Genomic DNA, 17,018 nt, shown 5'->3' with positions numbered 1-17,018 from the left:
CATGTCCGTCCGTCCGTCCGTCCATCTATCTATCTATCTATCTATCTATCTATCTATCTATCTATCTATCTATCTATCTATCTATCTATCTATCTATCTATCTATCTATCTATCTATCTATCTATCTATCTATCTATCTATCTATCTATCTATCTATCTATCTATCTATCTATCTATCTATCTATCTATCTATCTATCTATCTATCTATCTATCTATCTATCTATCGGTCTGTCTGTCTATCTATCTATCTATCGGTCTGTCTGTCTGTCTGTCTGTCTGTCTGTCTGTCTGTCTGTCTGTCTGTCTGTCTGTCTGTCTGTCTGTCTGTCTGTCTATCTATCTATCTATCTGTCTGTCTGTCTGTCTGTCTGTCTGTCTGTCTGTCTGTCTGTCTGTCTGTCTGTCTGTCTATCTATCTATCTAATATTTTCTATCTATCTGTCTGTGTGTCTGTCTGTCTGGATGTCCATCCATCCATCCATCCATCCATCCATCCATCCATCCTTCCATCCATCCATCCATCCATCCATCCATCCATCCATCCATCCATCTATCTATCATCTATCATCTATCATCTATCATCTATCATCTATCATCTATCATCTATCTATCTATCTATCTATCTATCTATCTATCTATCTATCTATCTATCTATCTATCTATCTATCTGTCTGTCTGTCTGTCTGTCTGTCATCTATCTTTCTCTCTATCTATCTATCCATCTATCTATCTATCTATCTATCTATCTATCTATCTATCTATCTATCTATCTATCTATCTATCTATCTATCTATCTATCTATCTATCTATCTATCTATCTATCTATCTATCTATCTGTCTGTCTGTCTGTCTGTCTGTCTGTCTGTCTGTCTGTCTGTCTGTCTGTCTGTCTGTCTGTCTGTCTGTCTGTCTGTCTGTCTGTCATATATCTATCTATCTATCTATCTATCTGTCTGTCTGTCTGTCTGTCTGTCTGTCTGTCTGTCTGTCTGTCTGTCTGTCTGTCTGTCTGTCTGTCTGTCTGTCTGTCATCTATCTATCTATCTATCTATCTATCTATCTATCTATCTATCTATCTATCTATCTATCTATCTATCTATCTATCTATCTATCTATCTATCTATCTATCATCTATCTATTTATCTATCTGTCTGTCTGTCTGTCTGTCTGTCTGTCATCTATCTATCTATCTATCTATCTATCTATCTATCTATCTATCTATCTATCTATCTATCTATCTATCTATCTATCTATCTATCTATCTATCTATCTATCTATCTATCTATCTATCTATCTATCTGTTTATCTATCTGTCTGTCTGTCTGTCTGTCTATCTTTCTGTCTGAACTTTTACAACACTTGGACTTTGCTGCTGACTTTTTTTTCTAGAAAAAAAATAGTTATGTGAATTTCAGTTCAATTTAAATCTATCTCCTTACATTGTAATTTAAAGTAGTTTAAATTTAATTTAAAATTAATTCTCGATTCAGTTTGTGCACAACCCTGACTTCACTGCTTTTAACCCAGTGGTTTTCTTTTTTGGGACACATTTTGTTCTTGTTTTGTATATGACTATTAAGCTCCAAAAAGCACAATAAATTTACAGTACGTTGTCCATGATCCACCAAAATTAGTGTATTAATGATAAATCCTGATGCAGTATTTTCTCTTTGTTTTCTATCAGATCACACCAGTAATATTTCCATCATGAGACTGGTGTTAAAGTACCTGGACAAGATGAGGTGTTTCCGGAAACGTTCCACCATTCCTTTTCTGGTGGCTCTCATTACTTTCCTGCTCTTCATAAACCTCTACATCGAGGATGGCTACGTGCTGGTGAGTTTGTTTACCTGTTGTAATAATCCAGCAGGTAAATTACAGAGGTCAATTTATTTACAACACCAGTGAAGCAGATAACAAGACAATAGTGGGCTTCACAACAACTTGACTACTGTTGTTGCATGTGATTTAGCATTAATTATCTCCTTGCTGAAAAGTTATTTTGTTTATATGCTTTAATTACCAAATGTTGCGTGTAAGGCTGCCGGTGCTGTGTTGTGCATGTATAATTATCAGAGCTCACGATGCAGCCTATTTAAAATTTCATGATGTAGAGGCAGTCCAAATGCAAGAGACACATTTATTATTCATGAGGCCAACTTTATGATCAAAACTTTGTGATCATAACATGTCGTGTGTGTTTGTCTGTTGAATTATTCAAAAGTTGTACCCATTTTGACTAAGTCACTTTTCTAAATAACCCCCATTTAATTGAAATACAAACACCATCACCGCCAGCAAAGATTTAGTAAAGTGTGAACAGTTCATGTGTGGTATATAGCAACAATGCTATACTAGATTATGAAAGCTGAGTGAGTAATATCATGTGTACAATAAAATGTTCAAATGCCATCATTTACAATTTAATGAGATTATACTAGAGTGTGCAAGCATATTAACGCATCTAAAAATAATGACCTGCAGCGCTTACACTTAAAGATGCTAAAGACGTCTTATCATCTCATGTACATATAATCCTGTTTTGGAGACTCTTTCTATAGCCTTAAGGCTCATAGCGAATGCTGTGACAATATTGGACTCATAGACTTGTCTGTCTTGGATGTCATGTGTTTCAGGAGGAAGATAAACGTCAGTTGCGAGAAACCTCAATGCATCCGCTCAACTCGGAGCGATATGTTCATACCTTTAAAGATATCACCAATTTTTCTGGAACAATCAATGTGACTTATCGGTACCTTGCTGGAACACCTTTACCTCGAAAGAGTAAGACTGCTTTCCTTTGTACACTTAGTATTAGCAGTATACAACTGTGTAAACGATTTCTAAACAAATAAGTAACTGCACAACTCAATCTTGAACTCCATTTAAGTTGTGTAGTAAATGCACCTTGTTTATGGAAAACCTATTGATTAAGAGCATTTTTTTTAGTGTAGTTCTTTCACATAGAGTCGTGTTCAAAAGTTTTCAGAATCTTCAAAATGTTAATTATTTTAATGCTGTTATTTTTATTTTATATTATTTTATTGTATTTGCTGTCCTGATTAAGTTATTTTACATAAACATGTTTACAATGGTCCACAAGACAAAAAATTGCTGCATTTATAAAAATTACCCTGTTCAAAAGTTTACATACCCTTGATTCTTAATAATGTGTGTCGTAACCTGGATGATCCACGACTGTTTTTGTTTTGTTTTGTGATGGTTGTTCTTGAGTCCCTTGTTTGTCCTGAGCAGTTAAACTGCCCAACGTTCTTCAGAAAATTCCTCCAGGTCCTGCAAATTATTCAGTTTTCCAGCAATGTTGTAGCCTTACAAGCCAGACCCACATCAAGATGTTGGGTCTGGAAACTCACCATTGACAGGGCTTAATCCGAGGGGCGGAATAAACGATTGTCTTTCAAATTCCCTCTGCACACAATTGGATAGTCCCATGAGCGCCACAACCAACCAGAGCGAAGAAGAAGGTGAAGCCGAGCTAACGTTAGTTGATAGACTTTCGCCGTATCCGATAGGCAAAACTTCGAACATATCTTCTTTTCTTAAGAATGACTTCAGTGCCGTTCTTTGTTCTTTTCTCAAAGAAAAGCTTAACTCCAAGTCTTCAGAAGTCGCGGCCAAAGCCGATTCAAAAGACCGCTGTTCGTCAGCTTTGTATACAAGTAGCACGCAGAACCTCCGCAACTCTGCCGTGACGTGCCATCATTATGTTAAGCCCGCCCACCGACTCTACACACGCTGTGATTGGCCTGACCAGAGTTTGGTTTTTCCAGCTCTCAGGTCTACCGAGAGTTGCTAGACTACACTCGTTGCAAAATACATTTTCTGCCGCTAGGGTGCATCTAGATTTCTAGGCTAGCATCGTTGCATATTACCGGGGGGTGGGGGGGGTGTGTATGTCAATTTGACATTTAAAAATGTGGATATCTTCATCCTATTCAAAAGTTTTCACCCCTGGCTCTTAATACATCGTATTTCCTTCTGGAGCATCAGTGAATGTTTGAATCTTTTTTAATAGTTGTGTTTGAGTCCCTCGATTGTCCTGTGAAAAGATGGATCTCAAAATCATGCAGTCACTGCTAAAAAGGGGTCAAATATGCAATAAATGCTGAAAAACTGAAGAATTTACAGGACCTGAAGGATATTTCTGAAGAAAGTTGGGCAGTTTAACTGCTCAGGACAAACACGGGACTCAAGAACAACCATCACAAAAACCCCCAAAAAACAGTCATGGATCATCCAGGTAACGACACACAGTATTAAGAATCAAGGGTATGAAAACTTTTGTCTATATGTAAACATTTTTTAATGTAAAATATCTTATTCAGGACAGTACTCAATAAAAAAATAACATGCATTTTGCATGATTAACATTTTGCATATTCTGCAAGGTGTAAACTTTTGAGCATGACGTATTTTTACAGACTATACTAGTATTCACATTATAGACAATGCAGTTCAAAGCATACATTCAGACATTTTGATTCACTCACTCCATGATTTTCCATGTTATTTTATAGAGTATCTCACGATTGGATTGTCATCTGTGAAAAGAAAACGAGGAAACTACCTGTTGGAGACCATCAAGTCCATTTTTGACCAATCAAGCTACGAGGAGCTCAAGGAGATTGTTGTGGTTGTCCACTTGGCGGATTTCGACCTGGCGTGGTGCGAGAGCCTAGTTCAGGAAATCTCAAGGAAATTCGGCCACCATATCATTGCAGGACGGCTGCTAGTTATCCATGCACCAGAGGAGTACTACCCGTCCCTGGATGGGTTGAAGAGAAATTATAATGATCCGGAGGATAGGGTACGCTTCCGTTCCAAACAGAATGTAGATTACGCGTTTCTGCTCAACTTCTGCACCAACCTGTCAGACTTCTACATGATGTTGGAGGATGATGTGCGCTGCTCCCGAAACTTCCTCACGGCCTTGAAGAAAGTGGTGTCATCTAGGGAGGGATCGTATTGGGTGATGCTGGAATTTTCCAAACTGGGCTACATAGGGAAGCTGTACCACTCACGAGACCTTCCCAGACTTGCCCATTTCCTGCTCATGTTCTATCAGGAGATGCCTTGCGATTGGCTTCTTATCCATTTCCGAGGCCTACTGGCCCAAAAGGATGCGATTCGCTTCAAGCCGTCCCTTTTCCAACACATGGGCTACTATTCCTCATATAAGGGGGCAGAAAACAAACTTAAGGATGATGACTTTGAGGAAGACTCCCTTGATATCCCAGACAACCCACCTGCCAGTTTGTACACAAACATAAATGTTTTTGAGAGCTATGATGCTGCCAAGGCTTACAGTAGCGTGGACGAGTACTTTTGGGGCAAGGCCCCGTCCACTGGGGACTTTTATGTTATAGTGTTCAACAAGGCAACAAAAATCAGCAAAATCAAGATCATCACGGGAACAGATGATCGCCAGAATGATATTTTGCATCACGGAGCTCTGGAAGTGGGAGAGAAATTAATAGGAACCAAAAAGGGAAGGCAGTGCTCCTCTTATATAACTTTAGGGGAGTTTAAAAATGGAAACATTGAGGTTTATGATGTGGACCACAAGATAGCGTTTGATATAGAGTGTGTTCGCATTGTGGTGACGGCAAGTCAGAAAGAATGGCTTATCATTAGAAGCATAAGCCTCTGGACTACACAAGGTGCCAGTCAATGAGAACTATTTTGAACCCGTAGCTCAAGGCACAAGTATCTGTTTATTTATCTATTAATTTATTTCTACGATTATTTATTTACTCGCACCTGAGAAATCTTTATTTATTCATCAGACTAGTTTAAAGGAAAATTTAAAGCTAGTACAAGACATCAGAGGTAGGCATTATTACTCCAAAATGTGTACTCATCATCAAAAAACTTTGTCTAGGTTTTTTTTTTGCCTTATTTTCCAGTGAAGATTGCTAAACATCTTTAAAAATCAGATCAACTGATGTGAGAAACAAAATGAATAAATTTTTAATTGAAACTTTTTTTACTTGAATCATAAATCCGTTAAAGGGAAACCTAAAAATTAAAATTAGCCCATGATTTACTCACCTTCAAGTCTAGATGTATATGACTTTCTTCTTTCAGACGAATACAATCTGAGTAATATTAAAAAATGTCCTGGCTCTTCCAAGCTTTAGAATGGCAGTGAATGGCGGTTTCTGTTTTGAAGTCCATAAAAGTGCAGCTATCCATCATATAACTGCTATATCCATATTTAAAACTTTACAAACTGTAATCTTTAACTTCCGCTAGCTGTCGTACACGCGTTCACGAAAGACTGGGGTTCCAGCGTATGACTTAAGACACTCTGGTAAGAATATTCAAGTTCTCGTGAGAACAAAGTTTTGTTTTGCTCTGTCCTCTGCGTTTCCGCATTTGTCACAGGAAATGAAGCTCTAGCGCAAGTTCTGCCTGGAAGATTCAATGTTACGTCACTTATCACATTCAGACCTAACCAATCATGTCCTAATTCTCAGAGTATAAAAGATCGGTACTCACACATGCCTGAGTAAATTATCTTCATCCTCTCCGCCACCACCAGGTTGGTCCCCGCCTATACCTCCCAGGGGGTTCGGCTGCGCCCTGCCTTCATCTTCAGGCAGGAAATGCAGAGTCCGTTACCCTTGAGACGAGAGCTACGGACGGGGCCTACACCAAATAACCTTTAATTATAATACTTGCTGGTCTGCTAATAAACTTGCTATTTTATTGTTCTTCATCTGGCCTCCCGAGTCTTTCTGGTAGAACTTACTACGTTATTACGTTATTATTCTCTCGTGAACACGCGTGCGACAGTTAGCGGAAGATAGAGATTACAGTTTGTAAAGTTTTTGGATATTTTTCTTAAACGCATCACTTTGCTTCAGAAGGCCTTTAATAACCCCCTGAGCCGTGTGGAGTACTTTTATGATGGATAGATGCACTTTTATGGACTTCAAAACATAAACAGCCATTCACTGCCATTATAAAGCTTGGAAGAACCAGGACTTTTTTTTTATATAACTCCGATTGTATTAGTCTGAAAGAAGAATGTTATATACACCTAGGGTGATTTGAGGGTGAGTAAATCGTGGGCTAATTTTTGGGTACAATATCCCTTTAAGGTCTAGTGAGGTTTAAGCTTAAAACAAGAAAGTGGAGTAAGAAAAATAAACTAATTTGAGATGTTCTTTAAAAACAACACTTAGTACCTTGCACCATTGTGATTTAGCAAATGTGTGCTGTTTTTAAGAATGTTTATATATTTTAACTGGAAAACAAGACCAAAATACAGTGATTTTTTTGCAGTGTAGCTCTTTCCCAGATTTGAACAGACGCATTATCCTAGTGTAGTCGTTGAAAAAGTAGCTTGAAGCTGAATTGTAAGCATTTCATTTCGGTTAAGTTTTTATTATTTGTTTGTTCTTTTCTTCCATAAATCTAAAAATGAGCTTATCCTTCTCTCCTTTCCGCCAACACAGGGTCAATATTGCCTTGAATACACACTGTATTGTGGCATGAATCTACTCAGCAACATTTCATATTATCTCCCCACTGAATGATAACAGAAATGTTATTCAATCAACCTTGGGCCAAAAGGGTCTCCTTAGTGTAGTTTTGGTTTGTTTGTGCATTTCTTCGGAGGCACAGACTGGAACAGTGTGGGTATTCGCCCATCTTCGGAAGTGTTGTGATTGGACAGTACAGTGACAAATGAGGTAAACCTCCTTCCCCTTTTCAGTATTTTCCTCCTATCTTTTGCTCAGCGCAATTTTACCAGGGTAAATTGGATTTTGTTTGGCTCATTCCCCTATAAAATTACACCAGCAACAAAGCACCCTAGTGAAGACCGTTCTCACGGCAAACTTCTGGCTGGAATTGTTAGACGCTCCATCTAAATGCAGTCCATGCACTATAGACCATATCTATCAGAATAAAAATTTGTTTACTCTTTGTTTTGAGATGTTTTGAGAGACGGTTTCACAACCTTCTAAGTACGCCGCTACACTGAACATGTCACAAAAAATGCAATAAGAAGACAACTGTTTACATGACTCTGTAATGTTGCAGAATGTGTTTATCTCCTGTTTATCTTTCTTTATTTTGAGACATGCCATATTTTTCATGTTATTATCATAATGCAGTTCATGTGTAGTAGTTCATACAAACCTAATATCATACCAATACTCTGTACCTTGCATGATTTTTGCAGCCGTCTTTGCCAACACCCAAGATACAAAATTGACAATAAGAAGTGCTTTGCACCAATATGTCAAAAATTAACCATCATTGCCATGATTATCAAGAAGCCATTACTAGCACTATTTCTCAGGCTAGAAATTTGTTGCTGTATACATTTGTTTCAATCCCAGGTCAGAACTGCATTGTCAGTTTTTTTATTCAGTTTATTGGAAGTGAATACCTCTTGCCCAATTGTATTTGTGGATGGTCTTTTGGATGCATTTCTGACTTCTATGGCTATTTAATGTCACAGTATGTTTTCAATAGTTTTGTAATGCTTTCTTGTGAGCAAAGCACAGGTCCTTTTTTGAAACAGCCAGCTAAATTTTAAGGCTGGGTGTGTAATAAAATGTTACAATTGAAAATATCGGAAGCTTTTGTCTTCCTAATAAAACAACGGAATAATTAATTGTTCATGCATGAGCTAAGAAAGAATGCTGTCGTGTTAGTACGCCTGTCGGTTTTAGGCTTTGACTTGTTTCCAAGTGTCTACTCTGAAATTGACTGGCATTGTACTGTACTTGATTTGTAATTTAACTGTACTAATACTACATTGCAACAACAGACATCTCACGTGTTGTGCTGCATAGGTGAAGAGAATGTGTTATGATGTAGAGTTATGTTGTATTTCTCCCACACTGTTTGTCACATGGTACTGTATCTATATTGTAAAATGACATATATTTTTTTACATTTATCATTAGAACTGTTTGCCTTGTATATTGTACCTAAATATACTTTGACTCAAGTGCTGAGTTGACAAAAATGAATGCCATTTCATCATTGCAAATCCAGAGATTGTAAAGAAAAACACATTTAGGGGGAAAATCTTGATATACTTTTTAAATACTATTCTATATACACACACTGGCTGGACACAGTATTAGCCAGTAATATTCTCTGCCTTATGTTCATAGGACTGCATTTATATATACACGTTCAGACAAGCCACACTGTTCAGATATTCTTTACTGGTGTAGAAATAAACATTAGCGTGTGTGATAAAGTATAGAGTAATTTTAGAGTCTTGAAATGATCACATATGTCATTGGATTCTATCTAACCATGGCCCAAAGCAGTAGCTGCCTCATGCATTATTTATTGGTTTATTCATATGCTTTGTGTCATGTTAATACATTCATAATGAATTTACAGTGCAGGCTATTTGTGTGGATTTTCCATTTCTAGCTTACAGTATTTTGTGAAAAAGCACTATATTATTTTCTCTTGAAATGATTCTGGTTGTTGCACACGTTGAAAAAGAATGGCAAACATAATCAAATATAAATTATACACACATTGCAACAAATATTTCCTCGAGGCTGTGCAATTGCTGTGTTTTCCTTCTGAGTAAGTCTTGAAATGATGCTGTAAGAATGCACTGATGATACGTGTCAAGGATTTCGCAACACAATTGCTGATACATTTTCAGATTTTTGATGGCTGTGATTCTGCAATTGTTAACTGGTAGGTTGCAGAAATTGGGTTGCTGGTCTGTTTGGAGGGCAGTGAAAAAGAAGCCTACAATAAATTCCAAAAATATAACGCAACTAACCATGTCATTCTGCACAGGAATATGAGGATAACAAAATAAATGGCACATGTTTTAAAAAGGAGAAAATACTTTTCATAGGCTACAGTACCTGTTTTTGACATCATCAGTTTGACATCAAAAGTATAAGTTGCATGACATTTTTGAAAACCATGAACAAAACTATACAAGGTAAGCTTCAACTTATTTTGCTGATCTCACATGGAGTCAATACCCTCATAAAAATATACTTAAAAAATATAACAAACCACATATTGTTGTCATTCTTTTGTCTATTTATTTGCTTTTATTTATTTATTGGCTTCTGTCTTTTCTGTTTCAACAGTCAAAACGCCTCAGACTTGTCCATGTTTGTCTGTATGAATATAAACATCCTGCTTCCCATAAATGCACTTTGAGGACGTTGTCCGAATATGACATGTCGGCTGCATCCGAAAGCTTAAAAAATGCTGCCTTCGGGGGATGCATTCCAAGGTAGGTAGGTAGCCTATCAAGGCATGTCCGGATCAAATGTTAGCTTCACTTTCTCTTGTCTCTTGAGATACCTTCATCTGATCGATTTTTTAAGGCAGCATAGATGTATCCTTCGCTGCCTTTGATATCTCACAATCCTGTGCGTTTCATTCTTGGACAATTGACCGAAAAAAAGAAAGACGGCATCTGAAAGTTGCGATTGGGGGTCAGTTTGTGTGAAAATGTACATTTTTGACCAACATTTTCCACTTTTGTTGTAATTTCTAGCAAGAAATTACTATTGTACTAATTACATTTTCACTTGGCTCTATTGTGCTGTAGATCATTAAACCATTACACTGCCTCAGAAGTCTGTTCGAAATCATACCTTCATGTACAAATGCTGCCTGCAAAGTCATTGTCTGATAGGGCAGCAAGCCAACAAGTCTTCTGTCTAAGTATTCAGATGCAGCCACTGTATTTATCTTCTTTGTTGGTCATGACAGCTCAAGTGCACCATCTGGTATTGCGGATGAATGGAACACACCATTTGAGAGAGTATGGTCAGATCGGTATAATTTACAAAAAAATAGAGAAATGTGAAGTAAACGTGATAATCCATCAACATTTCTCTATATGTGGACACTTTTGGACAAAAAAGCACTAGTGGAACACGCCAAATTCACCAGAGCATGACTTTTTTTATTGACTATTTTGATTAGTTTTACTTTCTCACATTAATATTTGAATTTCAGTAAAAAAAAAAAATGCACAAAGTAATCTAAGATAATGTCTGGCTCTATAATGATATATATTTTGTCAAATAAAAAGTATATTTTGGCTCAACCTGGCCAACATGAGGGAGACCGATAAATATCGGTTCCTGGACTCCCCCATTTCGTCGGCTGGGTTGTTCGGCGACGCGGTCGAGAGCTTTGCCCAGCAGTTCTCAGCCGCCCAGAAGCAGAAGGAGGCCATCAAGCATATCCTGCTCCAGCGGCCCGCTGCTGCCTCCACCCCGCCGCCGGTGGCGCCGCCTCTGACTGCTCGTTGCCGAGGACGTCCACCCACCTCCGCCCTCGCCAAGGCACCGCAGCAGCCTAACACCAGCTGACGCCGTGGGGCCGGTCGTGGGAAGGATGTCCAGCCCGCTCAGGCCGCTGCCAAGCCAGGTGGCAAGCGTCGTCGCAAGCGACCCTGAGACGGGCCGCCCAGAGATGGAGGAAACTGCTCTTTGGGAGATGGCTGCAGCACCACTCAACTTTCGGCACCCAAAACTTCAATAAAAGAGCAGTTTCCAATATCTCTGCGTGCCAAGAGAGCGCGCTTGGCGGTGGTCGACGCTCCCATGCCTCGCCACCCTCAGGTGCCTCTCCCTTCGCCAGCAGGGGACGCCGGCTGTCGGGAGACGCACTCAAGCGGCCTCCCCACACTCGCACGTCCCCTCCGCGGATGCAGGTAAGTGTTGCACAGCACACTCAGATCCCGCTTTGGGCAGCTCCCATGCCGTCCGAGCCGGATCCCTGCGTTTCGCCTCGCTGCCCCGCTGCGGGTACGTCTGTGGTGCCGTTGATCCCCCTAGCTCGGAGTCTGGGAGCCTGGCTGGCGCTTCCCAGCCCGTCTCGGTGGCTCCTCCGTACCATCAGACTCGGCTATGCGATTCAGTTCGCCCGGCGTCCCCCCAAGTTCAGGGGCGTTCACTTCACGACTGTAGTGGAGGCGAACGCCACCGTGCTCAGGGTGGAGATCGCAGTCCTACTGGCGAAGGACGCGATAGAGCCAGTCCCTCCAGCCGATATGAGGTCCGGGTTCTACAGCCCGTACTTCATTGTACCCAAGAAAGGCGACGGTTACGACCGATCTTGGACCTGCGATTCCTGAACCGGTCCCTTCACAGGCTGCCGTTCAGGATGCTAACGCAGAAGCGCATCTTCAGGTGCATCCGTCCCCAAGATTGGTTTGCAGCGATTGACCTGAAGGACATGTACTTTCATGTCTCGATTCTCCCTCGACACCGGCCCTTTCTGCGCTTCGTGTTCGAGGGACGGGCATATCAGTACCGCGTCTTGCCCTTCGGCCTGTCCCTGTCGCCCCGCGTCTTTACGAAGGTTGCGGAGGTGGCCATTGCTCCCATGAGAGAGCATGGTGTTCGCATCCTCAACTACCTCGACGACTGGCTGATCCTTGCCAGTCGTGAGAGCAGTTGTGCGAACACAGGGACAAGGTGCTCAGTCACCTCAGCCAGTTGGGACTTCGGGTCAACTGGGAGAAGAGCAAACTCTGTCCCGCACAGAGGATCTCTTTTCTCGGTATGGAGATGGAGAGGAACACATATGTGAGAATGCTGTTTGTAGACTACAGCTCAGCATTCAACACCATTGTGCCCTCCATACTTGACATGAAACTCCGGGCTCTCGGCTTAAACAGCCTGTTATGCAGCTGGATCCTGGACTTCCTGTCAAACAGACGCCAGGTGGTCAGAATGGGCAGTAACATCTCCTCACCACTGACTCTCAACACTGGAGCCCCTCAGGGCTGTGTTCTCAGCCCACTCCTGTACTCCTTGTACACACATGACTGTGTGGCAACCCACAGCTCCAACACCATCATCAAGTTTGCTGACGATACGACGGTGGTAGGTCTCATCACTGACAATGATGAAACGGCCTACAGAGAGGAGGTGCACACTCTGACACGGTGGTGTCAGGAGCACAACCTCTCCCTCAACGTCAGCAAGACCAAGGAGCTGGTGGTCGACTTCAGGAGGAATGAGAGAGAACACCGCCCCATCACCATCGATGGAGCACCGGTGGAGAGAGTCAGCAGCTTCAAGTTCCTCGGTGTCCACATCACAGAGGAACTCTCATGGTCCGTCCACTCCGAGGCCGTTGTGAAGAAGGCTCATCAGCGCCTTTTCTTCCTGCGACGGCTGAGGAGGTTTGGAATGAGCCGCCACATCCTCACACGGTTCTACACCTGCACCATAGAGAGCCTGCTGACTGGCTGCATCACCACCTGGTACGGCAACAGTACCGCCCGCAGCCGCAAAGCCCTGCAAAGGGTAGTGCGCACGGCCAGCTGCATCATCGGAGGTGAGCTTCCCTCCCTCCAGGACATTTATGTCAGGCGGTGTGTGAAGAGAGCTCAGAGGATCATCAGAGACTCTAGCCACCCGAGCCATGGGCTGCTCTCACTGCTGCCATCAGGCAGACGGTACCGCAGCATCAGAACACGCACCAGCCGACTCCAGAACAGCTTCTTCCCACAAACAATCAGACTCCTTAACTCTTGACCCATCAGGATCATAACACACACTGGACAGAATATCACTCAGCACAACCCACTGTAGATAAACACACATTATATACACATTTATTTATCATACAGCATCTATTGCACTTTGGATTTCAATTTTTCAATCTGTGAATAATATTTTATACTGTACATTGTATATTATTATTACTATTATAGCGTAATGTATATTGTTTAGTGTATGTTTAGTGTATATTGTTTAAAGTATATGTATATTGTAAGTATGTGTATATTGTTTAAAGCTGTGAGAACTACACTCACATTGTGTAAATTATTTATTGTTTATTGTAGAGTCTACTGTGCTGTGAGTAATTGTGGGCGCATCAGTGTAATCTGATGCTGCTTTAAATGTTGTACATGTCATGTCATGACTACCATGTTGCTCGGAACTGCACCTAAGAATTTCACCTACTGTTGCACTTGTGCATATGTAGAGTGACAAATAAAGTGATTTGATTTGATTTGATTTTGATTTGAGATAGACTGGGTCGCCATGACAGCACGCCTCACCGAGGAGCGCGTCCAGTCAGTGTTGAACTGCTTGAATTCGTTCAAAGGCAGAACAGCGGCACCACTGAAACATTTTCAGAGGCTCCTGGGGCATATGGCATCCGCAGCCGCAGTAACGCTGTTGGGATTGCTTCATATGAGACTGCTTCAACGCTGGCTACACGACCGAGTCCCGAGATGGGCGTGGCACAGCGGATCCATCCGCGTCCAAGTGACTCAGAGGTGCCGCCAAACCTTCAGCCCCTGGTCGGACCCTTCGTTTCTATGGGCGGGAGGTCCCCTAGAACAAGTGTCCAGGCACTCCGTTGTCTCCACGGATGCCTCATCCACGGGCTGGGGTGCCACGTACAACGGGCTTGCAGTTTCGGGTCTGTGGACGGGGCCTCAACTGCAATGGCATATCAATTGCCTCGAGTTGTTAGCAGTTCGTCTTGCACTCAGCCGCTTCAAAGTGCCGCTCAGAGGCAAGCACGTTCTGGTCCGTACGGACAACACTGCGGCCGTAGCGTACATCAACAAACAGGGTGGTCTACGCTCCCGTCGCATGTCGCAACTCGCCCGCCATCTCCTCCAATGGAGTCAGAAGCATCTGAGGTCGCTTCGTGCCATTCACATTCCGGGCCTGCTCAATCGTGCAGCCGACGAGCTGTCACGTCAGCCGGTGCTTCCGGGAGAGTGGCGACTCCATCCCCAGGTGGTCCAGCTGATCTGGAGTCGTTTCGGGGCCGCACAGGTAGACCTGTTTGCCTCCCCAGAGACGACCCACTGTCAGTGGTTTTATTCCTTGACCGAGGGAACCCTCGGGTCGGATGCCCTGGCCCACAGCTGGCCCCGGGAAGAACGCAAGTATGCGTTTCCCCCAGTGAGCCTTCTTGCACAGACACTGTGCAAAGTCAGGGAGGACGAGGAGCAAGTCCTGTTGGTCGCTCCGTATTGGCCCAACCGGACTTGGTTCCCGGAACTAGTGCTCCTCGCGACAGCACCTCCTTGGCCCATTCCTCTGAGGAAGGACCTCCTGACACAGAGACGGGGCACCCTATGGCACCCGCGTCCAGACCTCTGGAAACTCCATGTCTGGTCCCTGGACGGGACGCGGAGGTTCTAGGTGACCTACCGCAAGCGGTAGTTGACACCATCACTTCCACTAGAGCCCCCTCCACGAGGCGCCTCTATGCGTTGAAGTGGAACCTGTTCGTCGATTGGTGCTCTTCTCGCCGAGAAGACCCCCGGAGATGTTCGATCAGGTCTGTGCTTTCCTTTCTACAAGATGGGTTGGAGCGAAGGCTGTCTCCATCCACCCTCAAAGTCTATGTTGCCGCTATCGCCGCTAATCATGAGTTAGTAGATGGAAAATCTCTAGGTAAGCACGATCTGATTGTCAGGTTCCTGAGGGGAGCGAGGAGACTAAATCCGCCTCGCCCTCCCTCCATACCCTCTTGGGACTTAACTCTGGTGCTAACTGCACTACAGAGAGCGCCCTTTGAGCCTTTGCAGTCAGCTGAGTTGAAAATCTTGTCGTTAAAGACAATACTCCTGACTGCGTTGGCCTCCATCAAGAGGGTAGGGGACCTGCAGGCATTTTCGGTCGACGAATCGTGCCTGGAATTCGGGCCAGGTAACTCTCATGTGATCATGAGACCCCGGCCTGGATACGTGCCCAAGGTTCCCACTACTCCCTTCCGGGATCAAGTGGTGAGCGCTGCCTTCGGAGGAGGCAGACCCAGCCCTATCTTTTCTCTGTCCCATCCGTGCTCTCCGGACTTACGTGGACAGAACGCAAAGCTTCAGGACCTCAGAGCAGCTCTTCGTCTGTTACGGAGGACAGCAGAGGGGAAAGGCTGTCTCCAAGCAGAGGATGGCCCACTGGATAGTGGATGCTATCGTATTGGCTTATGAGTCCCAAGACGTGCCCTGCCCACTCGGGTTAAGAGCCCACTCTACTAGGGGTGTTGCTTCTTCCTGGGCGTTGGCTCGTGGCGCCTCGCTGACAGATATTTGTAGAGCTGCGGGCTGGGCGACACCTAACACGTTCGCTAGATTCTATAGCCTCCGTGTAGAGCCAGTATCTTCCTGTGTGCTCACTTCCCATAGTCAGTAACACAGAAGTGCCTGTTCCAGTGTCGGCTTGCTGCGCCATTCCCTCCCCTATGGTAGACGGATACGTGCGCTTATCTGCTCCAGTCGAGTTCCCCAGAACGGCGAACCCTGTTGAGTCCTCCGCAACCCACGGCAGTCGGATGTGGCGGAGTGTTCGACGCCAGGTCTAACACTCGTATGCATTGGTGGAACTTGTGTCAGGCTTGGTTCCATATGTTGTGACCCCCACGGCGGTCCCATATGTGTATTCTTCCACGGTACGGCTCCCTACGGCGAGCCCGTGCCTTCCCTCGGCAGTCTGAGTCTGCCATCTCAGGAAGGTGTTGTCCCCCTCCTCTAATTGGCCGGGGCCACCCCTGGGACTTCCGTATGTTGTGCTGCCCACGGCCAACCCATACGTGTATTCTCCACATGGTAACTCCCTCTGGTCATGATGTGGCTTCCGCAGCGACCTTCACAGGCACACTTTCTCAGCGTTATCCAATACAGTCAGCTGAGTGGGTCTTGCGGAACAGCAGCTTTGACTCTCTCTGCGTGAATTTCCCCGCCCGCATCAGATCGAGGTCTGAGTGGCTCATCGCTGGGCGCTGGAAGTGGTTGTAACTATGGCGTTTTTCAAAGGGATCCCAATTCGTCGGTACGTCCGACGTACATCGAACGTGACCGACTGAAAGGGAACGTCTCGGTTACGTATGGTAACCCTAGTTCCCTGAAGGAGGGAACGGAGACGTACGTCCCGTCGCCACAGTTGCTGTACCATCACTGCAGGTCGAGCCACTAAGTTTGGCTCCTCAGTGAAAAACAGTGTGCATTCGCTCTCGCTTCCTGTTTATACCCGCAGTGGAGCGG

General features: G+C 43.7%; 2 protein-coding genes across 2 annotated transcripts in view; one reads left to right on the top strand and one right to left on the bottom strand.

Moving 5' to 3' along the window:
* LOC307131743 (uncharacterized protein) overlaps positions 1-17,018 on the bottom strand; it is a 676,237-nt gene that overhangs the window by 198,134 nt on the left and 461,085 nt on the right. The window lies entirely within an intron of this gene.
* On the top strand, positions 1,706-5,696 carry mgat4c (mgat4 family member C; the record flags this gene model as incomplete). Its single annotated transcript, XM_079826213.1, has 3 exons — positions 1,706-1,837; positions 2,638-2,785; positions 4,540-5,696. The coding sequence occupies exons 1-3, from the start codon at positions 1,709-1,711 to the stop codon at positions 5,694-5,696; spliced, it is 1,434 nt and encodes a 477-aa protein (XP_079682339.1). The 5' UTR covers positions 1,706-1,708.

Source organism: Gobio gobio, assembly GCF_949357685.1.
Source record: "Gobio gobio genome assembly, chromosome: 9".
Classification (NCBI taxonomy): Eukaryota; Metazoa; Chordata; class Actinopteri; order Cypriniformes; family Gobionidae; genus Gobio; species Gobio gobio.
This window is presented reverse-complemented; position numbering and strand designations above follow the sequence as displayed.